General features: G+C 37.0%; 1 protein-coding gene across 19 annotated transcripts in view; it reads left to right on the top strand.

Annotated features, from left to right (window-relative positions):
* The window catches only part of nrxn2a (neurexin 2a), a 372,119-nt gene extending 351,015 nt beyond the window's left edge, over positions 1-21,104 (top strand). For 7 of the 19 annotated variants that reach the window (XM_059526506.1, XM_059526509.1, XM_059526510.1 and 4 more), the window contains 4 exons: positions 2,975-3,064; positions 6,382-6,710; positions 17,553-17,631; positions 19,877-21,104. In XM_059526506.1, the coding sequence (XP_059382489.1) occupies positions 2,975-3,064; positions 6,382-6,710; positions 17,553-17,631; positions 19,877-20,673 (1,295 nt within the window). In that variant the 3' untranslated portion in view covers positions 20,674-21,104. The remainder of the gene's footprint in view (positions 1-2,974; positions 3,065-6,381; positions 6,711-17,552; positions 17,632-19,876) is intronic. The other 12 variants (XM_059526514.1, XM_059526516.1, XM_059526512.1 and 9 more) reach the window with 3 other exon arrangements.
* Positions 21,105-25,574: the final 4,470 nt, after the last annotated feature.

The raw sequence follows: 25,574 nt of genomic DNA, 5'->3' as shown, positions 1-25,574 counted from the left end.
AAGCCATTTGGGGGGGTTTGGGTATCCCATTACACATGTGGTTGGTAGAAATAATAGGGGGAGCTTCCCTTGGGAACGGACACATGGGGTCAGAGAGAGACACTGTATATTTTCACTCGCACATCAGAGGGACATTGTTTGGAGCCCTCGGCCTGGAATTGGATGCATGTTGAAGGCATGCCTTAATGAGGGGTACAAATTGATTTATAATTTCAAATGTGAATCATTTGGGTTTGAAGTGCGCTGTTTTTACCCTCAAACTCTTCCCAGAGAGTTTATGAGTCACCACATGCAGCGCCTAGATAACCACCGCATGCACAATCTAATAACAATTGCAAATTGACACATTTCCCCCCAAGCTGCCTTGCCTAATAAAGCCAGCCTGAGATTGGTTTGGATCCTTTACAGTTCTCAACTTCAGCCAGCTTTGCTCTAGGCGGGCTGAGGAAGGTGTCTCTGCGCCTGTAAAGATCCTCAATCCTTGAACCGCATGCAAACTTTGAACCACAAAGCGCACTTTCATTTTTTTAGCGTCAGCCAAAATGTCTCTCGCAGGTTGCTCTGTGAACCCGGCGCTCTTGAGTTGTGGTGTAGTCGGTGCCGTAAACCGAAATTGCACAGCCTAAAACTTTTGTAACAAGCCTTGATTGATGATCCCAACCCTGCAGTAGTCATCCCATGAACCGTCCCCATCCTATACAAACATCTCGCACTGAGATCCCTTGGCCTGGTGTGCTTTCCAATTAAACTCGTGCAAACTCTCTCTCTCCCCACTGTGTGCTTAGGGAGCTGCCTTCCTCTCATAGCTGCTGTTCCACAGGAAGACATTTTCTCTGTCTCTAATAGCAATCCTCATTTTTCATTCGGTTTCTCCGATGTGCTGCTTCACGGCAGGTTAGTGCAGCGTCAAGGAGTCCTTAGCAAAAATACAGCTCTAGCCAAATAAAGCGGGGCCTCGGCTCACCTGCTATGCTCTTTCCACCCCCGCGTGTGGGGTCTTGTCTCAAAATTGCCAGAGGTTGAATGGCGCTGCGTCCCTGCTGCTCGGGGTTGAGATTCCGTCTGATTTCTGAAAGGGAAAATTGGTTTTCTACTGCTGCGACATAGGCTTCCTATCCGCCAGGTCTCCCCCTAAGCCCCCTCAGGTGGCGAGAGTCAGATGGAGCAGCCTTTCCGAAGCGCAGGGATAAAGCCGGGCTTCAAAGTCGTCACAGTCATGTAATGCTTCCTTTAAAACTGAGTTATGCGCATTTAAATCGAATGGTACAGCTTTTATGTGACACCTGTCATCCTGGGGATTTAAAAAAAACGATGATATAGGTCTTGCGTGTCATCCGACATTCGCAAAGCTTACGTGTTTAAACGAAGCCGACTGTGTATCGCTTAGATTAACGGCTTCGGTTAATTCAGTTAATTAAAACTGAGGATTAGATGAACGGATATGTTCCCTGATGGCAGATTTGCTGCTCCCTGCGGACATGTTTGCAACTGACCGCATGCCTCTGTATTTTGCTCAACACACCATTACATTGCCCCATAAATAAGAATCTAGTGGAAGCCTATGAATAGCAATGCATCAGAGCAGACTTTATTGGATGGATCGATTTGTTTTTTGCTTTTTTCGCCGCTTACTCACGGATGAGACCTATTTCAAGTTTTCTTTGAAGGTTCAGTGCAGAATTTGCCACACATAGCTCTTTTAACAGGCTTATGGGAGTGGGAGGTTTGGCCCTCGTTCAGGTTGCAGGGTGGGCAGGACGAACGGAAGGCTTGTATCTCACACGGCTGTCACAGAAGGAACATGGCACGGTATGTGGTATGTCAAAAAAAATGCCATTAACACTTGGCATACCAACATCTTCCTTCAAGAAAGAATACTTTTAACTGCAATTTTAACTGTAATTTCACAGTGTAATCATCCCACTAAGAACCACCTAGTGACTATGTCGGTCAATGGTGTGACAGTCATCTTTTTTGCGTTATCTTTTAGTTTGTTCAGAAACATTGTTCATGCATTTGACTCGAATACACCTCTTTACGGTGGATATGAAAGCAACATTAATACAAAGAAATTGACATTTTAATTTAGATCTTTTTTTTTTGTATGTCGTTGACCCATTTACTAGATTAGATGAAGGACTTACTGGAATTTTCTGGGAATGTCTCAGCCAGTGTGAAGTTATATACGTGATGTCTGAGAGGAAATAAACATCACTGTGTGGCAAACAACACTGACCAAACTGGTATAAAGGAGTATTTGGAGGACTTGGAGTTTGACAAGATGGTGGTTGAGAGGAGAGAAGAGAAAATATGAGGAGATTGTTCTTTTGAGTGAGTAACAGGACCCAAGAGCTCATTTTAGCTCTAGTGATGGGATCTGTCAGAAAACGGGAACTGTAGACTGTAGATACAGGCTGTTCCTTATCTGGCAGCCATGACACCGAATCACTTACATCTTTTGTGTCTTTTTATAATTACACATGTCCTAATTTATGCAGGTACCTCGAGATTTTGATACTAGATGCAGCACTGATTGCATTGTTCTCACTCTGATTTCTTGCAGAGACCAGAAAATGTCTTCCGGAGCAGCTTTGACACTACCATTGTATAACCGCACATAATATGTGACATTATCACTGATATCATTGTTGTCTTATTGATTGTATGACATTTCCCTCAAGTATTGTTCGCTAAGATGACATCACAATCAACCAGACCAAAATTAGAAGATAAACCATCACTAAATATGTCCTCAAAGCTTTCTAAACAGAATTAAACATGCTCTAATTAGTCTCAAGCTTCTAAACTGTCTAATAACTAAGAATCCTCCTTAAACCCACATAACTACCAGCATAAAGCTCGTTTAGACTTCCTAACTTGCTAAACTTGATAGTCTTGTTGCCATGTTTTTAACCATGTGACGCTTGAACTTCCAGATATTAACCTCTTATCTGTCTCTCTAAATTCTTTGAAGGGAACATTGATAATGAACGGCTTGCTATAGCCAGGCAAAGAATTCCATACAGACTTGGTCGGGTAGTTGACGAGTGGCTACTCGACAAAGGTAATAAAAATGAATTAATTAAACAATGACTTAATGACTTATTAAGGCTCTGTAAGAGGTGCAGTTCCCTTAAAACCCACAAAGCTTCAAGCCATTTTGAAATAAAACTTCCTAAAACCAAAGCCTTTGCATTGGCATACAGTGGGCCAAAGCAACGGAATTGTGGCTGCCCACTTACAATGTAAATCCAATCGGTCCCTTTCATGTGGCTTTTTCTTTTCAGATCATGTCCTTTACAAAGTTAGAACTGCACCGCTTCAGAGATTAAGGTTTAATCTTAAACATAACTCTGACTAACCCTCTAACAGCGCTCCATAACTGCAACAACTGTCTGTAAATAGTTTCTTTTTTTTGCTGTCTTATGTTTTCTTCTATGATCCCCTCTGACTTCGCTAATTTTGAAGCAAGGGTGTTTAAAAACACTTTAACTATAAAATTTAGATTTATATATTCCAATCCCAAGCAGTTAAAGGGACTATTGCTTCTTATAACACTAAAATCAGAATGACGTTTCAAAATCCCCTTTAACCCTTTGAGTGTAATGAATCCAAAAAATATATATATATATAATAAAATAAAAAAGATTATATTTTTCGAACCGTGTTGAAACTTAACCATGTTGTAATCTTTGGACCCGTGAGACATCTGTAAACAGATGAATCCTGCATGGTATTCGATTTTCCCCAAGAAACTCTTTCAGTTATTAAAAGTGCAGAAACGATCTTTAGACGCCTGCATCAGCACATTATTAAAGAAAATTGGGCATTAAAGCTCTACTGTATCTGTAAGTTATCAGACTTTTTGGTTGGTTGCGCCCGTTTCATCTATATGCAAACTCCCTTTTCTGTGCTGAGCTAACATCACATCTAAATGTTAAGTGTAAAACAAATAGGCTTGCACAGTTTTTTCAATGAAAACTGACCTTTCTGAGTCTGCATACATTCATTGATTAAACTCGATAACATGCAGAGTATAACGTGATCCAAAGTTCAGTTCTACATTTGTCTAAAAGTCATTTTCAGATGTTTAGCTCTCCCTTGTGCATCCAACTAACATCCTTTATCGATATATAATTTATATGTATGTATATATGCAATGAGTATTTCCTCATAGTCTGATTTGATTTCTGCTGTTTGATATAAATAGGGCGTTAAAACTAAAGCTAATTCCGTTTTAAACCTCCCCTAAATCGAACTAACTCAGAGGGTTAAACAGTTAAACGTAACCAAATGAGAGGAAAATTGATGTCAGCTTTTGCACATTCAGATGTGATTAACAATGTCCCTTTAACATGTGTAATCATTTATCAGTTCAAATCTATAAGTAATGATAATTACGCAAAGCCCACATAACATCAGGTCTGTGTCCTGTATGAATGTTACATTTTTACTGATTGACTGGTCTTTGTGTGAGAAATTTGTCTGTGCCTCGTGCTCTCTATCTCAAAGGCTCTTTGGTCTCTTGTAATCTTCTAACCTCTGTCACTGGGTCTCACATTTAGACGCAAAAAAAGATCTGTCCAACCTAGAATTAATCACAGGAAAACCTTTTTTTGTTTTTTTTTTTTTTTGCATTTATGCCTGACGTGAGGAAATGTAATCTCATTGCACATTTTTAAATAGCAGGAGTAATGCACCTAAACATGAATATTCTGTCGTTATTTATACAAATGTCTCATGTTGTTCCAAACATCCGCAGGACACAGAAGGAGAAATTTTAGTTACTGTCCTGGTCGATTTATTCCAGTGACTGAATATAGAAAAAAAAAGAAGAAATTAAAATATAATTTTTCTTTCAACGATTCTGAATCACTAAAATATCTTTAAATAATTGTCCATACAAAGAAATCCAATGGGGTGTAGTGTCCCCGTTGACTTTCAATGTATATGCTAAATATCTTATTTTACGTATATATACAAACAACATGAGCAAATAATGATAGAATATAAATTTTTGTCTGAAATGTCATTTAAAGTTCCATGAAAAAGAGAAACTGTCGTTTATACCGTTTTCTCAGTAGTACTTTACGTAATGTATTATGTCAGCATATGTAACCATCCCTAATGTCACACATTAATCAGAGTAATCTTTCCACTGTAAGATAAAAGAACATGTGCAAGTGGAAAGTGGCCATCTGGCTTCTTCCCGCTCTTTAACGACGTGCCTTTCCGAGATGATGGTCTTTTTATCTCCACTCGCATGTCAAACTTGGTTATTTTCAACTGTTAAAATCGAGACCCTACTTGTGTTAAATGGCAACCCTTCATTAAGCATTAAGTGGCTCTCACAGAGGGGATAACAACTGCCCACTTCATAATCAACTGTGTCAGAGTACCTGTTCATCAGGATTAAATGGATGGCGGCAGTCCAGCTCTCAGGGGCCAAAGGAAATGGCACTTTGAGTTAACCATCCCTTTCCTCTCTAAGTAATTCTGAAGGTTTTGTTGGCATTAAATTATATCTAAAGTTTAGCCCGATGGCTTAACATTCACTATTATAATTCAAAACCACTTGAATTAAGTCTGTAGTGCCGCGACTACCTGTTGTAGCTTTTATAATAGTGATTCAGATTTCTTGTATTTTCATGATCGTCAACTCAAGGATCAATTCAACCAGCGGTGTATTCTATGTGAAATGACTCGGTGACAACTCAGTGGAGATTCAGGGGACGAAATCTTCATTGTAGAGGCATAGTGTGTATGTGTGTGTGTCCATGTGTGTGTGTGTGTGTGCCCCTATCTATGTCTATTTGTGGGGCTTGCCTTGGTGACACATTAGCATTTGAGCTGGCAGATGACACTTATTCATGCAGATTAGCATCAACGAGGCCTCTGTCTCTGAATAAAACATATCCAAAACTCTTTACATACTCATAAATATTGTTTTCCAATTTGGTCCTCCTTATTCAGTTCATTATCCACAGCTCAAACCCTACTAGTTTAATGAGGCTCAAATTATAATATACAGCCATTATTCTATAATGGTAGGGGCTCTTCTATTGCTCCTCGATCTGGCCCTCATAGAGGCTTCAGGATTGATCTTTGGCATCATATTTAAAACAACATTTTATCCCCTGCACTAACCGGGTCAGATACGGCTGCCATTAGAATTGGAGATTTCCATCGCCAGGTTTAAATGTTAAAAGTGTTATCAGCTGATTTAGACACATCATGTCGGTAACGCCAAAAACAGCTTGTACTGATGGACGCTTTTTGCTTCTTTCTTTGCTGTCATACTGCTCTCTCTCTCTTTCTCTTTCTCTTTCTCTTTCTCTACATTTCGCTCTGTATCTCCATCTCCTCTCTGATCCATCACAGGTCGGCAGTTGACTATCTTCAACAGCCAGGCGGCTATAAAGGTGGGAGGTCAGGATAAGGGACGGCCATTCCAGGGCCAGATCTCAGGCCTGTACTACAACGGGCTGCAAGTGCTAAAATTGGCCGCCGAGGGGGATCCAAATGTACAGGTGACAGGAAACTTGCGTTTGGTTGGAGACGCACCCTCTGTCCTGTCTACAGAGACCACCTCTGCCACCCCTCCAGCTGCGGCGGACATGTCCACCACAATAATGGAGACCACCACAACTATGGCCACTACCACCACCCGTAGACAGCGCTCTCCAAGCCTGAAGGACAGTATTGCGCAGGTAAGGACGGGACAGTGGACTGTGCGTTCATCAAGAGAGACGGGCCTCTTGTTGGCCCGTCTCTCTTGAACGAGGGATTTTGTTGCGTTTATAAAGAGTTTTGTTTTACAAGATGTCCAGTTGGTATCAGCAATAAAAGAGCTGACAGGACAGATCACCCTGGGGTAAAAAATCTGTCATTTATTGCTCGAAAAAGAGCCGTCACTCTGCATCTGGAAGGCCCTGAAGGACAAGAATCATAATGCTTGGATTCGCATGTGTCAGGATATATCACCCCCACATATGCTTTTCTTTTCATTCCTCCCACACATAGTATTTTACTAGTCACATTTCCTTTGAACGGTCCTGCAATTTTCTCAAGTCGTTCTTTTCTAAGCCTCGAGAAACATATTTAGAGCTATAGCACTTTTCTTGTGAAAGCAAACACTTTAAACAATTCCTTTCCATTAGTTTGATTTGATCTTTTTTTTTTTTTACTCTGATTAAAGGACTTACAGTTAAATGCAGTGTTGGGTAAGTTACTTTCAAAAAGTAATGAATTACTATTACTAATTACATCATCAATATATTGTATTTAAATTACTTTGCTAATTACTGTCTGAAAAGTGACTTAGTTACTTAATAAGTAACTTAATTATTCAAATCGCTAGCTGGGGCTACATCTTAAAATCCCTATAAACCTTTTAGCTTTAAAACAACTGTAATGCTTAAGCATTTTTATAAAAAGTGTAACCTTCTCCAGTTAACAAATAAAAATACTCTAACAATATATCTGAATAAGAAAAAAGCTTAAAAAGTTAAAAGTTAAGAACAAAAAGTTAAACAATACATTTCAGTTTGGCAAGATGTTCAGGAAAAGCCCAACTAGTAAAATCCATACAGGTTTATGTAAAAATAACACGTTAACTAATGTAGGTAAGAATAAATTACATTAAAGATCTTTTCTGCTGAATAAAGCCATGTCAGGTATAGCAGGACTTCTTTAAAAAACGATAAAAAAATAATATGATTCTTGATTATTTATTTATTTATTTATTTTGTATCTAGATGAGGGTGTTTGCACGCAGGTTACTGCATATAATGAGCTCAGATACGGGAAAGACTGTACCTAGTTTTAGTTTCATACGGATTACATAGTAAGATAATATTTGTTTTTTTATTTGAATTCATTCATTTAAAAGTAGATACAAGCTTTCTATAAACATATTTCTCATGTCTTTGTGACAAATATTCGCGAGTTTGTGACGTGTAGAATGTTGCCCTGTTTGTTTTATTTATTTTGCAAAAGCACAATGTTTTGTTGTTATTGTCAGTGTGCACAAATAGAAGTAGGCCCTTTTTAGATTCGATTGATTTTAGTCTTATCTGTATCGGAATATTTAAGGTTTCTCTGTGAATCAGGAAAAACTGAAAGTGAACTTAATAATGCATTACACCCAACACTGGTTAAATTTAATATATTTTTAATCATAGACGGTAAAAAAAAGCTATAGAAATTAATTTTTAACATTTGCTAATTTGTTTTTTTAATTAACAAATTTAATATAAAGCACCTAATTGAAAACGATGCATTCAAAAACATTTTGCTGTATTCTCAGTTAATAAACCTTTTTTTGTTGTTGTTTTTTTTTTTTTTACCTTTTTGTTAATTAGAAAGCATTATTAGCATATTCAAGACTATCACAAATCATTTTCACAATTTCAGTAGTGCAACATTGGCATATTGCTAAACTTCAATAGTGTAATATTACCATGTTGCTAATTAAACTAACAATAAAATATTCTTCACAGGATAAAATCCCAACCAATTCTGAAAACTCTATTATTTTACTCTACAGTTTATTGTATATTTATCAGGAAAAGTATATGTTAATTTTTTTATAGGTAGAAATGCACCATAAATGTATATTTTACAACTCAAAAAACAATGAATTGAAAAACACTTAAATTTTTTCTGAATTCATTATTATATACACACACTATATACCATATTCACTAAACACACACATACACACCACACACACATACATACATATATATATATATATATATATATATATATATATATATATATATATATATATATATATATATATATATATATATATATATATATATATATATATATATATATATATATATATATATATAATGTAGTATATTCAAAACAATCACAAATCATATCATTCTCACAGTTTTGACAAAACCCTATGTTATTCAGCTAAATAACTTGGGGCCATCTACACTGTTGAGCCCTGATTTATTTATAAAGACTTTCCTTAAAATATTTTTTCAACTCTTGTCATGAAAGCATAGACTGACCATTGTTGTTCCTAGTCCAGCAATTTTTCAAGTCTGTTGACCGCCTAAGAAAACACATTAACCTCAAGCAGCATCTGTAAAATGCTGGAGCACATGGCTATTAATATGGAGGATATTGAGTGTCATATCTGACATGTCTGTTGTCTCGGCCCCCCATTCATCACATATTGGTAGCAAGTTAGGAGCTTTTGCCTCCCCCACTGTCAGCCTTTATCATGAGGTGTTCAACTCTATTGATCAGGAGATGCATGTTGATAAGAATAAAGGGCAAGCTCAATAACAATCAGTGTCAATCATAGTAAAACTGCCAAGATCCATAGCCACAAGCGGCGCGCATTAGCGCAAATGAGGACGGGCACGGATTCTCTCACATGTGTGCTGTGAATCACTCCTAATCCACCATGTCCTGGGTGTAAATAGTCATACAAAGCAATAGCAGGGAAATGGGGATTTGAGTGAGACAGCTTAGTGCCAAGGAAGTCCCAGTGCACCACTCCTCTCCTCTTCTCCCCAAGATGAGTAAGACATTTATATGGAAGAGCACCAAACACTGTGTCTAGACTACAAATTCATTCATTTACCATTCACAGTGTAAAAAAGACATTTCTGTAGATACGTGTAGTTTAAATTGATTATTTTACCCAATATTTGTGTGTTCTATGTATTTTTTAAGTTATTAAAGCAGCATAATTGTGAGCTCCGTGCAGATTATTTTATAATTAGCTTAGCAACATGCTAATGCCACTCTTAAAGTTAGTTGTGAGTAGATCTCATGTACAGTAATTCATCATTAGCTTAGCAACATGTTAATGTTACACTGTTGAAATGAATTGTTTGTCAATAAATTGCAAGTTGTGTAGTTGTTTGGCTAGTTTAGCAACATTACATTATTGAAATAAATTGTGAGTTGATCCTGTACAGAATATTTAATTGTTTAGCAGTATGTTTTTGTTACACTATTGAAATGTATCCTATGCCGAGTTTTTCATAATTAGCTTAACACTGTTGAAATCAATTGTGAGTCAATCTCATGCAGAGTATTATAGCAACATGCTAGTCACTGTTGAAATGAATTGATTTGGTCATGTGCAGAATATTTTGTTGTTAGTTTAGCAACATGCTAATGCTACACTTTATTGCAATTAATTGTAATAAATGCAATAAGTCCATGTGGATCACTTGTGAGGTAAACAGACTTACATAGAGAGTTCTGGATCAACACACTTATAATGTTGCCTGACGATGAAGACTATTAAGGCAGCTCCCTTTGTAGTCAATAGTAAGCAAGGAAGCTCACATCAGGAATTGGAGGCAAAATATCTGAATATTTGAAGATTTCAGACTCAAGTCAAGTGTTCTGGAAATCTGTCAGAGCATCAGGGTCAGACATATTTTATTATTTCAGCCTCATTTTGAGCGGCTTGTGCTGTTTTGTATCAAAGCGTCCATACCTCCAGCAGCACAGATCTTTTGTTCTAATATTGCTTTTCCACAACTTCAAATTGGACTTCAAATTTGTGGTGCTTTTGAAGTGAACCTTCACGACACCACGTAAATCACAGCCCACGTCAGGGCTCTTGCAGCGCATTCGAAATTGTGCCGTTGTGAATAGTGTCTGTTAAGTAAGCCCTTGATCAAGCTGACACAATACTATACTTCCCTTTTAAGGATTAGGACATTTAAAGTGCCCTCGACTTTCTTTTTGCCATGTCAAAAAAAAAAATTGTCATGGCGTATTTGTCAGAAATGTATGCACATATCAAAACACAACCTGCAATTTCAGTGCTGTTAATAAACTTGTCTTAACAAACACATAGCAATTGTGCAGAAGTGCAGATAAGAAGCACGCTAATTATCCTTTAATAAACTCAGTCAGGCAAAACTAATGCTGCAGTGCATGTTTTAATTAGAAGTTCAAAATGTCAGCGTCTTTAGTATTTGTAAATCAGACTCAGAAACCAAGCAAATTTGTCACAGCTTTTCTTTTGTCCCATTAAATGCTTTGATTGTTCAATGCATGGCTTTTTGTTAAAAATAACCCTGATGGTGTTTTCTGTGCATATAATTTTTGTCGTCTTTTTTCCGTTTCAGCTACATTAGTATTTGATGGATGTCGAGAGCACAAAATGTTTTTGTATATTTGATGTAAATAAAGCATAATAACATTGCTGATATGATGGAAAGGCTTTAAAACAGAATGTTTTTCTCAGTGAGCTTACCTTCGAAAGTAATTTAACTTTGGCCAGTTGAGGTTTTGAAATATTTGTAGCGGACAATGGTGAACAGTCAAAGAACAAGAAAAATGCTAGCAAAATGTGGAATAAATCAATACAGCACTTTTTCATCCAGACCGATTAAAGGAGTCATATGACGTTGCTAAAAACAACATTATTTTGTGTATTTTTTGTAATGCAATGTGTATATGCGGTTTAAGGTTCAAAAAACACATTATTTTCCATACAATGTACATTATTGTTGCTCCTCTACATCTTCTGAAACGCGTACATTTTTACAAAACTTATCGTTCTAAAAAGCGAGGTGTGCTCTGATTGGCCAGCTATCCAGTGCGTTGTGATTGGCTGAATACCTCAAGCTGATGACGGAAATGTTAGGCCCCTTATAATACTGTGATGCCATGTCCCCAAGACAGAACCAATAAAACACATTACAAACGAGGTGTTTGTTGCATCCAGTGGGGACATAATTATGGATTATAATAGCTTATACTGTCTTTTTACATGCTGCGTTGTGTATCATGCCGCTTAAATGTATATAACCATAAAACCATGTCTGCATTTGTGATCTGAGAAATGTCAAACAACAAGTGCTATTGTACACTGCTCAAAAATCATATTTGAATCATCAGTGGCAAATTCTTTAAATATGAAAACGTACTTACAGGCTGTGAGTCAGAAGCACCCTCGCAAAGTTAGAACTGCCCCACTTTATGGAAACAGCCTTTGTCCACAGACATCAGAGAGCTGCACGGGTCCAATTTTGTAAATCCGCACCCACCCGTACCCGCAGTGCTTAAAACCGCATCCAACCCGTTTTCCGACAGCAGCACTAATTAAAATCCACACCCGACCCGACTCACTTAAAATAGAACCGACACCCGACCTGCACCCGAAATCAAATCAGTTAAGCCAATCACATTAGACACACTTTTTTCGAATTTTATTGCCAGGTCATACAGAAGTTATTTATGGAAAACTCTTTTTAAAAGATATTCGTTTTTTATACATTTTATCTTAATTTTCATCAATGTTTTATCAGTCAATTGCCCGTATTTAATAAATAAGAAGCAAATATATAGCAGACAATGTAATAACCTTAGTGTAATTGACAGAATTACTAAAAAATATTTTGCTACCTAAAAGTAAAATATTTTTTGTGTCACGCATGCATGCATGTCTATTTCCCTCATATTAAATATAAAACGCATGTGGACTGATATTTTTCCAATGTCTGGACTCCTTTATTAATGGAGTATATAAACAGACGTTTCAATATATTGGTGTTAAATGCATTTTCTGAGAATTTATATTTCACGTTTTTACTGCAAATACCGAAATACGTGCTCTTTGGTCCATCAGTGCTTGAGTCACTGATCACATTAGAATAAAATATCTCATAATAAAATACAAAATTGACTGATTTATGAATGTATATGCATAGTTCTCATCAGTCGGAAATACAGATAAATGCTTTCATTTGTTGTATTTTTGATCCTGAAAGAAAACAGAACAACAAAAGAGTGAATCAAACCACCGTCTGAGGTTGTGCTTCAAGTCGAACGCACCCATTTTTAAATCGTTCACAGCTAAGCATTGCGAGAGGCGGATCTGCGCCAGAGCGCACATGTGAATGAGCTGCACAAAGTCATTTTCAGATGCAATTGAAAAAAAAAAAAACAACCCTGGATAGCCTAGATTAGGCCCATATTCACAAATGTGTTAGCTATGGAATGAAATATCAGATATTCCCATTGTCAAATACATGCAAGTGGAAGTGTATTGTTGTTTAAACACCTTTATAACGAACACGTTAGTTGAGCTGTATGCGCGATATAATTTTATGACACAAATTTTGAAATAGGCTTAATTTTGAAACTGTTTTGAACCCGTGTTTAGACCCGTGTTTCCCCTGTGTCCGACCCGACCCGCACCCGTATCCGACACGGTTGGATATATTTTCACCCATTTCAGCCAAATTTGCGGGTACCCAAACCCGCAGGACTCTAACAGACATCATTGTAGGCTACTCTGCGGGTCCACGAAACAGTCCTCTTTAAAATACACTGCACACATCTGAATATTTGGGTTGAACTGTTCTGGAATAGTGTTGTCAATACAACTTAACCACTGATTTCTAAGGGTGTACTCTTTTGGAAGACCAAACAGCAGTTTTGCATGGCAGTGGCAACAGCAACAATACTACTGCAAGAATCAAAGTTACATGTGTACACAAAGTTTACATTTGGGTGGTGTTATTTAAATCTTTCCATACAGTGATGTAGACATGTGGGGGAGTGTTTAAACAAGGTGTTTTAAGAGGGTGTGGACGAGTCTTAACTTTTATAAAGAATATCTCTTTGGATTTGAGACTTTAGTCTTTGCAACTTATGCTGGGGTAAACACCAAAATATTTTTTTACATCTTATAAGATTTTCAAAATGTGATAGACCACAAACATGAGGATAAAAAATCCTAGATTTAACCGTTTTGCTCCTATAGTGTGTGGTGTGCCATGATGTGACAAATACAGCACACCACACATGAACAGATTTTCAACCAGAGTCTCGACTGTGAACACATGAAATCTCGCAAAATCTCACGATACTTTAGAATAAGCATGGCGGATGATATGCAGGAAGAAATTACAATGATAGTGTTTGGAATGATTTTCACAGAAAATACACGACACGTTGTATAAACATTTGTGCTGTTGCCACAAATCAACAAACTGATCCTCCATTTCTGCTGTCCACATCAATTTCACTTTATGCTGTCCCATGACTGCTTCCATCTTCCATCATCTCGCTTTCTGATTGGATATTGTTTCGTTTAATGTGATATTCTCCAGAGCGTGCGTGCATTTGTCCTCGGGGTCCCCCCCCACACACATCAGGATTTCTGATCATAAATATTAAACATAAAAGTTGAAAATTTACGATTTGCTATCGGGGCAGCTCTGACTTTCTTCCGATCAGGTTCGGACACTCTTAACACACCTCACACTACTGTTGTCACAGTACCAAAATTTCAGTATTCGGTACCGATACCAGTGAAAATCCACGGTTCTCGGTACCAATTTCGGTACCAAAGCAAAACACAAAAATATGCTAATTAAAAAAAACACTTTTTATCACTAAAAATAAAACCAATGCCATTCTTTATACTTATTTACAATTGTGTTTAAAGTGTGTTTTTCTACACGTAATATAATTATGAAAAACAGTAAACAAGTTTCACCCAAATTTAATTTGTCTTTTAAGTAATGAAATTTAAACACATTTTATTTTTTGGTAAATTAATTTGTTATTAAAATTAAAACATGGAAGAAATATTTGTTGATATATTTATTTAAAAAGTTTTATTATTTTTTAACATTAGTAGCAGTATCACATACATTCTACTAAATAATAGTAATATTTCTAGCACAATGCCTTTATGTAAAAATGAACTTATTTTGACGGGTAGCCGTGAAACGCCTTTTTACTCAGATGAAATGGTAAAATGCTTGTGAAGTGACTCAGAACAGTTCTGGTGATGTTTATGTATTTATGTCCTCATTGAGATGCTGAAATTACTGCAAGCGTCACGCGCTTCAGTCTATGTAGTAAACAAACCCGCACGTCTCTGCCATTCATTCATTCACACAGAGAAGAGCAGAACATGCAGGATTCATATTTCAACCAACTTTTGCGGCTTAACATTTACAGATACTGGTCCATATGGAGATTTGATTAATTTATGCTAACTTTGACAGATTCCGTGACTGTCCATATTAAAATGTAAGTTTAATTTTCATGACTGGATTTTGAGATTCTGTCCGTTTTTTTTTGCTTCGCGGAAATCATAGCGATGTATTCATCAAGAACCGGGCTGACCGGGTATTCGATACCACCGGTACTTAAAGAAACCATGACTTTTTTTTTTTTTTTTAGTAACAACTTGGTACCGAAGTACCGGGTCTTTTGACAACACTGCCTCACACCAAGGGAAAATCAAGATAATCTGGACATAGCTAGGATTGTCAGAAGGGGGAAATCGGCCCAAATTCAGCCTAATTATCTTTTGGTGTGTACCCAGCATTAAGGGATCTTATCTATGGAAGAACAGCTTGTAACACTCTCACACTTGAAATTGCATCATACTGTATGACCCAAATATAATATATTGCATATATTAAGATACAAACTTATCTGGTCTTGAATGAAGAAGGAAAAAGTATTATCTCAGTAATCGCATCATGGAAAGCACACACATGAACCTTTAGGAATTAGCTCTTATGATGCTTACCATGGTTGTTTTCATTACATGCACATGAAAAAGGTATTCCTCTAGCTGTGTATTTGTTTGTGTGTATTAATATAGAGAGCGCAAATGCAAATACTGGTGTCACCATCAATAAATGCCTCCATATACCAGATCTAGATGGGGAGGATCTTCAAATGGGGAGGTTCATTCAGTCGATGCTCCCAGCCTCGCAAACAGATAAATATGCCCATATGAATGAACAGCGAAATTGTTCTGACCTCTCGATAGGAAAGGACAAACTGATGCGCCCAAATCAGTCATGGCCCAGATCCAATTACATGTTTTATGAATGTGAGGTATGAGTCGGGAATGTTAATTCAAACTCAGGTCAAACCAAGGGGCAGCAAAGCCATTTGGTCTAGCCTCACTACATCATAAGAGCTGAACAATTGCCTCCACAGCCAATGGCTGTTTCTTCAGCCGTGGATGCTTTTGAGCCTGTGGACTTTAAGAAAATACAGTTGAAACAGTGGATGTGCATCATAGAAGAATTCTGTCATTTCCGCCACAATTTAGGAAGTAGTGGAAGTGACGTTTTTAAAAAACTTTTTGGATAAAATGCTGGTTAAATGACTCCTTTGTGTTGCTAATGGTATTTTCATAGGTAGCATTTTATGCATCCTAAATATATTCAATTTTATTTTCACACTTTTAGCATCATTTTACAAAGTTATAAATTTAAAATGACAGAAAATATAAATATTAATAAAAAATATATATAAATAATATTTTCTCATTTTATTGATTCAAGGATGCTCTTCATCTACACCATAGTCTCCTTGGTAAACAAATACACTGATTTAAACAAACAAGCAAAATTGTTTATTGTGGTGAAAATAACTGAGACAGCTATAATTTTTACATTAATATAAATCACACAATAAATATTGCAATTGTTATACTTTGTTTATTTATGTTATTATTGTTTGTATACTATATTCCATTGTTTTTACTTTCAGAAAGTCTGCAATGTAAAAAAATAAAATGAAATGCAAACCGTCATAATTGGTTAAGAGTATCTATAGATATGATGAAGAACGGTAATTCTACAGTAAAACACTGTTAAACTGAATTTTTTGGAAGTGAAAAAGAACAAGCCATTGTATAATTTACAATGAAAAACCATAAATTGACATTCCCAGAATTACCTTCATGGCACTTCACATTTGATATTTTTCTTTGAAATAACTTATCTTCTTAGTTGTTTCTTAACAGTTGTGTACTTTAGGGTTTTTTCTTGCGTCTAATGTTGTTAAATTAACGTTTATTGCATTTTTCAGTACACTGCAAGTGATACTGAAATATCACTGTATACACCTTCCATATTTAAGTATTTCCCTCCTCAGCTTGTGGAAGGGCTGTTGTGTGTTTGTGAACTTTGGTTCATCATGTGACATTCACCACCTGTTTTTGGTGGTTGTCAGTGTATTACAGTAGTACAAAACATATATTAGTAATTCAAATGGTTGGTATACATATATCAGTTATTGAAATGCCTTCTTTTTGCTGTAAATTTAAGTCAAGTCTGTAAAACCCCAAATATTGCTACTGTATTTTTTATGGTTAAGTTTTGGCAACCACAGCTGCTGGTATTTTACAATAAATGTCAGATTTATATATATATATATATATATATATATATATATATATATATATATATATATATATATATATATATATATATATATATACACAGTATGGTATCTATAATATCAAAATGTATTTGAAAAGTTATAATAATAGAAAAGTTAGTGAAAAGTTTTGATGTGAAAAAGGCTGAAAACTGTTAACTTTAATAAAAACAACCCCTGGGGCCTAAGTGACTAAATATGATAAAAACGCTGGGCTTTAAAGAAAACTGTGTAAATAAGATACAGTCACAATTTCAGATTCCTCTCAGAGAAGTGTGCAGAGAAATCAGAATAAATACCTACAAACATGGAAAAAAGAACCATCCTGTGCCTGAATTCTCTTTCAGAACTCAGATGACCTGCTGGTGGCGTCAGCCGAATGTCCCAGTGATGATGAGGATCTGGAGGAGTGTGAGCCTGGCACTGGTGAGTACAAACGTACACTGCAGCACTGAGGCCATACAGGCCCACGCAAGCTCCAAACGCTCACATGCAGCATAAACATCAGATTGGATTTTAATGACTGGCGGATATATTAAGTTTTGATGTAGTGCAGTTCTGTAGATAATTCCTAATTTTAATTCCAACAAGATCTTCCATTTTAAATTTTTTGTTAATTTTCAATACTGTTAAGTATCTTGTGTGTTCAGTAAAAACTTTTTGGGTTTTTTATATGTAAAATGAAACAATTGCAAACATTAAGGAAATAGCTTTAATTGGATCTAAAATATGGTGTCAATTTTAATTTGTGTTCCTATGTGAATTATGTTTATAATGTTTTTCTGCTAGCACTTTTCCCTCAAATTAACCCCATAGATGCTATAAACAAAGAAGTATACTTTTTTCAAACTCATCAGGTCATTTAGGAACTAAATTATGAGCTGATCTGACTGAGTTTAGACTAAGTGTTATATTGCTTAAAGGGTGGCCTTCTACAATCTGGGCTATATATAATGCTGAGTGGCCATTCCACTCCATAATTGGGTTCTGCTTTGAGCATTCGTATATCAGTAAAATAGGTGTGACGTCAAACCGTGTTGCATGGAATTATTACTCTGTGCTCAGCTATTTCTCTTGTGATTGTGCATTACGTTGCAACCATTCAGTGTTGTTGAGTGGTTGAGTTGTTTCTGATGGCCCATCTGGAAAATCAGCTGTTGCTGTTTGACATTTGTCCAAGCCTTTGGTTTCATTTCAGATTATTTTAGTTGAATGAAATGTTGGAACATTAAACACATTAACCCGGACATTTCTTATTAAATAATTGCTACAACAGCCCTATTTATTGGCTCTGTCTCAAAATCTGGTCAGCTGCATGCCTCGCTCGTTCGTGCATCATTTGTGCAATCTTGTGCAAAACCATGCAACATTTAAAAATAAATAATTTTACCAATTATTTAAAGTATAGCTTTTTTTGTTTCATAGATAAGGCCATCCCAAAATGTGATGTGATAAGCTCCATTCCAAGTTAAAAAGTTTATCTTTTTTCCCTCAATTATTAAAGACATAATGAAGTTTTTTTTATATATCATTAAGGAGTTTGTGGTTGGGAAGACATTTCATGTCATTGTATTTATTGATGAAAATATAGTATTTATTTGATAATAGTATTTATTTGCTAAAAAATAAAGTAAATGTAGTAATAATTGATTAAAAAAGTAAGTAATATGTAATCTTTTTACTGTTAAAAATAAAAAATAAAAATCTAAAATGTAGTTTGATGCTGTGAATGAAGTTAAAGTTTTCAGCAGCCATTACACCACTTTTAAATTAACCATTTACTCGTTCAAAAGAAGCTTATTTGAAGTAGGAATCTTTCCTAAAAGTATATATGGCTTTACTGCCTTTTTATCAGTTAAATATGTCCTTGGTGGATAAAACATAAAAATAAGAAATAAAACTTACTGACCCCAAACATTTGAAAAGTAGGGTGTATAATTCAAATGTTTTTTGGCTGTCTGTGTGCTTTATATTCAGTTTATTAGCTTAATCACATGCCAACATCAGAATCAGACGTTTCTGCCTTAAAGGAGCCTCTCAGATCTCATATCTGTCAAATCCACTCATGAGATTTAATTTTGTTTGTAATAAGATTTATATAGACAATTCCCTATATAGTATTACACAGAAATCAGCTAACTAGGTTTTGAGACACAGCATTTAACTTATTACACAATGCACATATGCTGAGGATTAAATCATTGCATAGTGAAATCTGTCAAATTAACGCCTAGAGCACAGATGGGTGTCTAAGAGTTTAAAGGAGAGAACATTTGTGCTTTTAAAGGGACCATCTTACACACCTTTGTTTTTTGTAATTTTGCTTTTTTTCCATGCAAAAATCATGCGGCCTATTTGTTGATGTAAGTGACCCAAACTCCATAGTTTGCTATCTTGTTTAACCAAAGAAGAGCCAAGAGCTATTCAAGATATGAGTTGGTTCTGTTTTACATGTTACTGTAGTGATCTAGACATATTAATGTTAGTCATTATTTGAGTAGGTTTAGAAAATACTGTAGCAATGTGAATGTAAAGTAGTGTGTGTAGAATCTGTCTTAGAATAAATTGCACAGAATAGAATTCTAATTGTATTATTAATAGAGTGCGCGTGTATGTGCATGTAGACATTCTCGAGTCCTTGCTAATTGTTCTTTCTCCTCTCTCATCCCAGGAGGTGAACTTGTGTTGCCCATAATTACCGTGGACACCCAAGACCCCCTTCCCATAGCCACCCGTTACCCTGCCATCCCCGCCCCTCCCACATCCCTGACCCCTCTCCAAACCACCAAAGAGTCCCTTGTCCTGTCTGACCCCCGCCCTCCATGCCCTCCGGACCAGGAGGACTGCGGTGACCCCATGGAGGTATCGGCTTTCGGCTCCGGAGAAATGACGGAGTCCGATGACGAGGACTTTTACAAAAACTCCCCCATGGTCACAGACAGGACGGTCCTACCGCCGCCCCCCGCTGTGGGCAAGAGCGGAGGGCAGAGCCCAGGTGACCACCGCCCTCCCATCCCCGGCCCCACCACTAACCCCAACCAGCTCCACATCCCCGCAGGCAAAATGAACACCCGTGACCAGGTGCTCCTGCCACCTGCCCCGCCCTCCCGTCACACTCCAGGGTTAACCTACCCGCCTGGTTTCCCCCATGTACCCACAGCTCACCCCACCGACCTGATGGAGAAGGGCCACCCGGGCGCCGTGGAGGTAATCAGGGAGTCCAGCAGCACCACAGGCATGGTGGTGGGCATCGTGGCGGCTGCCGCCCTCTGCATCCTCATCCTCCTTTACGCCATGTACAAGTACCGCAACCGAGACGAAGGTTCTTATCAGGTGGACCAGAGCCGCAATTCGGGATCTGAAAGCAACGGCGCCGTGGTCAAAGAGAAGACGGCGAGCACGACCACGGCCGTCGCAAAGACGACCACCAAGGGCAAGAAGAATAAAGACAAGGAGTACTACGTCTGAGAGAGACAGAGGAGGAGGTTTACAGACAGGAAGTGTGCTGAGGATTTCAAACCTTCAAATCACCTCCTCTGCATCCTCAAACATTTAAGCCACACAATCTTCTGTTTACTTCTCCAAACGTTTTTCTGCCACCGAAAGATATGAACGTAGGGAATGAGGAGGAAGGAACACTGAGCGATAGCTCCTCCTTTCATTTCTGTCTTGCGAAGCCTTTGTTGTATGTAATTTTATCGCTATCATGTCTAAAGAAAATCTTCCATTACATTCCAAATGATGTAATGTCCTCTTTGCGATTAAAAATTTATGTTTTGCGTGGTCCGGGTCTCCACGGGAGAGAAACAAAACACCATGGACAGGGAGAGAAAACCCACCGGTTTAACAGATACCTCCACATATGAGCTTTTGGTGCTATTCTTGAACGTTTGTTTAATATTATCGTTTGCTAGCCCTCGTTGTAATAATTCATGAAGAACCGAAGCGATTGTGTTAGTTATTTGCACGAGACAAGCAGATGCTCCCATCAGATCTTGTGGATGTTAAATCTGACACCTTTTTCGAAGGGAAAAAACGTGTTCGGTTGGAAAGGCGGCAGATTAACATCACATCTTCTGTTTCGTTCTCTGATGGAGCCGAAGTGTTTGAATTCATTTCCACCCTGGTACCCTTTGTCAGTACAGAAATTAGGATTTATCTCTCTCCGCCATGAAACATGAATCTAATTCTTTCTTTAGTGTTTATCCACCATTGTTTTATAAACACGTCCTCACTTAGACAGCAACACCTCCACCAGCAGGTGTAGAAGAGCTCAGAAGGTTGTTAGAACTTAAAAAGGCGAATGAAAGGCATTCAGAAGGCATTCTCTCTCTCTCCATGGTGCCAAAACATTGTGATCTGTTGGGCTACTAATTGAGTTCCATGCATGATGTATTCACATTCAGCTTTCTATGGGAGTTTTTTGGTATGAAAAACAAAGTTGATAACTCTCATCTCACACGGAGGGATTCATAGCACCATGGGCGAGCACGACACGGACAAAAGAGACCTCAGAAATTGGGACTGTCCTGAACTGAACATCAGCTTGGACAAAAGAGTTTGTATCTATGTAAATACAGGACATCACTGAAAATGTTTCAGGAGACAGGTTTGTGTGTATCGTGCATACGGTTCGTCTGCGTATGTGCGTGTGCGCTTGTGTGTGTGTGTGTGAGTGTTTGTCCTCGTTCGTCCTCCGGCATGAGAAAGATATACGCAAGACTACGAGAACTCTTTCTCTTGCCTCCTATATTCTTTATGGTGTGAAACTACAGCCCAATACGCATCCGAATGAGACTACAAACAGGGAAACAAACAGGATAAAGAGAATGGAGGCAAAATCATATTTTGAGAACTGTGTGATGTCTCTTCTAGGAGGGAAAAAAAGGAACTTGTTCTCATCGGGATGCCAGCTCACCACCTCCCAAACTTTAAAAGAAAGCGAAAAGGAGCGAACTGACAAGACTTTTATGGATAAAGCAGCACAACCTTGTGTCCAGACTTTTGTATTTAAGGACACCTCCTGGAAAGGAGGGAAAAAGGAAGAAAAAAATACAGTATACTGTCTAGATATTTCTTACATTTGAAAATATGTTTTTCCTGAATTGACATTCCTTGTTATAACAAAGCAGTTTTTGTTTAGTCCTTTCTCTGCAAATGAAAAAAAAATAATGTTATTCACATTAGATATTACTTCAGTTACACAAAGTGATTTTCAAAAATGAAATTCTGGGGTGGGGGGGGAATAATGTTTTAGGATTTTATTGAATTTGGTAAAAAAAAATGAAGCATTACACCTAGCCATGCCTCCATTTTACATTTGGGTTTTTTGTTACGTCATTGACAGGGCTTTTTTTCTGTTTGTGTTTTTGTTTTGTTTGTTCTTTTAAGATATAATTGTCATTTACCTATGCTGGTCAAAGTATATTCCCGTTCTTAATGTAATTGTAAAGTGTTACTGTGAGATGAAATCTAAATATGTGTACATTGACAGAGGGAAAAATACACATGGTTCTATACTTCGTACTGATTTGGTCAGTGTGGTCTCTTTTATTTATCCACTGTAAGAACTCTCATGCTGTGCAGTCAAGCCCTTGTCTTACATGGCAGTTTCATCATCTGGTCTTATATATTGATGTGTTCCTACTCCAGAAGATTCCACATACTGCTAATACAAAGAAGTCTTAAGATTCCTCTACTGTCACAACTGCTCAGATCTAGGTTGTCGGGCCTCTAAACAACACTCTTCCTCTATGGTCTTGAAGGGAATGCGGCCCCCACATTTTCATTCTCCTCGTTCTGCACTCACTGTATATTATATGCTCATGAGGTACTTGTTTCCGAGCTAACTATACGCACTGCAGTACAGATGGAGCTATTTAAAGGCTAGAGCTAAAAGCATGCTTATGGAGAGCAGCTTCCTGGAATAAGAGGCAGCTTGAATTTGGAAAAGATTCAGACTGATAAGGCTATATTTGGATCAAGCCTTTAAAAGCTGTGTAGTGTTGATTGCTTTCAAATGATGAAAGCTGGTCATGACACACTTCTGTTTTCGTCATTATTCTGGGTCTATTGTAAATCGAGTGGAGTAAATTGCATTTGGTCAGTATGTACAGAATACACTTAAGTACAGCATTTAGTTAAATGGGTGTTTTCATTTAGTCAGTAGTTGTGGTTTCAATTATATTCCAGCAAATGCAAAACTGAAGTACCAATTCTGCCTACTATGAAATGGTTGATTACATGAAAATCAAAAGGATAAAAACAAATGGATGTGAAGTTTACATATATATATTTTGTACTATAGGCCTTGTGACCTGAAGTGTTTTGTGTTGTCAGAGAATAGCCCAATATTACTACAAACAATTGTTTGTACAAAATATCAATATATATTAAATTATATGTGTATATATAAAATACAATGAGTGTATTCTGGTAGATCAATGGTAGATTGCATGAAAATCACAAGGATAAAGCCGTAACTGCTTACCTTAATATGACATAATGACATCATGTCACAGCTGATAGGTTCTCTCCTGTATCAGTAGCCAATGAGCTCTCCCCGCAAACTTCAAAGACTTGGCTAGTGTTGGCTGTAGCAGTAGCAGCACTACTCATTTTAACCCTCCACCTTCCCCAGCTCCACCTGTATAGATCTGCTACAGGGTGATTCATATACTGTATGTTATATGTGCAGCACCAATATTTCTTACATGCTCACAGCTGCATGTTGTAGATGTATTGGAAGTAGCAACTCTCAGTACTATCTCGGATCTATTCCACCAAGACCAAATACTGTACGTTAACATTGTCAGGTCAACAAGGCACTAACAATTTAAACAATAGATTTTAATTTTGAACTTATTCCTTTTAATTAACTTTTAACTATTTCTGCTTTTTTTCTAATCATCAATTATCAAAGCTTGGTAAATATTGTTCACAGACACAGTATTTCTGTGGACAGTATTTCTTTATTAAAAACTAGTTATTTATACACATTTTAATGTTGCCATATTTTGTCATACTTGGATTTTTTTTATTTTTGTACTACAAATTTTTTTCTCATCCAGTTTTTTGTGGAGGCATTGCCTCCCTTGCACCTGTATATAAACACCTATATATATATATATATATATATATATATATATATATATATATATATATATACTGCATTAACAAGAGCTTGTTAGAGATTGAATGTTACAAGAATGTTACAGCCTTAAGGCATGTATTGATCAATAAGTAGTGGGAAAGAATTAGTGCTTTTCAAACAAAAGACACAAGCTTTGAAACTGAAAGCAAGGCAAGGATACTCACTTATTGCTGCAGTTACTTTTTAAATGGTGATTCAACTTCTTCAAAAACCCACATTAAGAAAGAGACAAAGAAAAAAAGACAAGGAAAACCTGTCAGCACATTCTGATGCCGTTCTACTCCACATCTTTCCAAACTCAACTCTGAGCCCTGGATTTGTGATTTGATGAATAATTTAGTACTTGCTTCCAATTTTCCTTCAAAGCAGAATGAACTTAAATGTTCACTTCTGCCAGTGCATCTGTCCTGCCAGAGGAAATGCATTAAGAGTACAAAAAAACCTTCCCAAATGTCACTGAAATGAGAGTGTTTGATAGGTAAGCAAGATTTGAAACTTTCTTTTGCTGTATTTGCTCAGAAGACTGTCATTTTATGCTCTTTGTTTAAAAAAAAAAAACCTTTAGGAATGGCAGAGAGACGAAGACCTAACAGACAAGTGAGCAGTAATGGGCAGCTGTGACGCCACTAGAATGAGAATGAAGCATCAACAGAAGGGCTTTGCGTTTAAAAAACTGGAGAAGCGTGAGACTGCCATCTGCTGTCTAAATCTTCTCATTCATCAATATACATTTTAAAGAACCTTGCATTTTATACCAGTATCTAAAAAATTAAATCCTGGCAGTGACTCCTCAGCATAATCCAAAACCATCAGCTCATCATTAGCTGCGCTTTTGTAAGATGATGGAAAAGCCTTCAAAGGTCAGATGAGTGGAAACACCATTGATCAACTTTGACAGTCCAATGTTAAATGTAGGGCAGAATATGCGAAAGTGGGATGGTTTTTTTGGTAGATCTGTGATGGATAAAAGCTTTATACTCCTCAGGATTTTGTTTGGCTAATATTTTTACTCTGCTTTTCACTGTAACTGTTCAAGTGGGACAACAAAAGTGAGACTGTGATTTGAGGTTTATTGCAAATGTTTGTTGCAATTTAAGTAGATTATTACAAAAATCTTTAGGCCAGTTGTGATAAAGTGATAAATTGTTACTCCATTTCATATCAGCTTAAGGCACGTTTTAGGAACCTGCTATGGTTCAAGTTGGTCTACATTTAC

The sequence above is a fragment of the Carassius carassius genome, chromosome 36, assembly GCF_963082965.1.
Source record: "Carassius carassius chromosome 36, fCarCar2.1, whole genome shotgun sequence".
NCBI classification, from domain to species: domain Eukaryota; kingdom Metazoa; phylum Chordata; class Actinopteri; order Cypriniformes; family Cyprinidae; genus Carassius; species Carassius carassius.
This window is presented reverse-complemented; position numbering and strand designations above follow the sequence as displayed.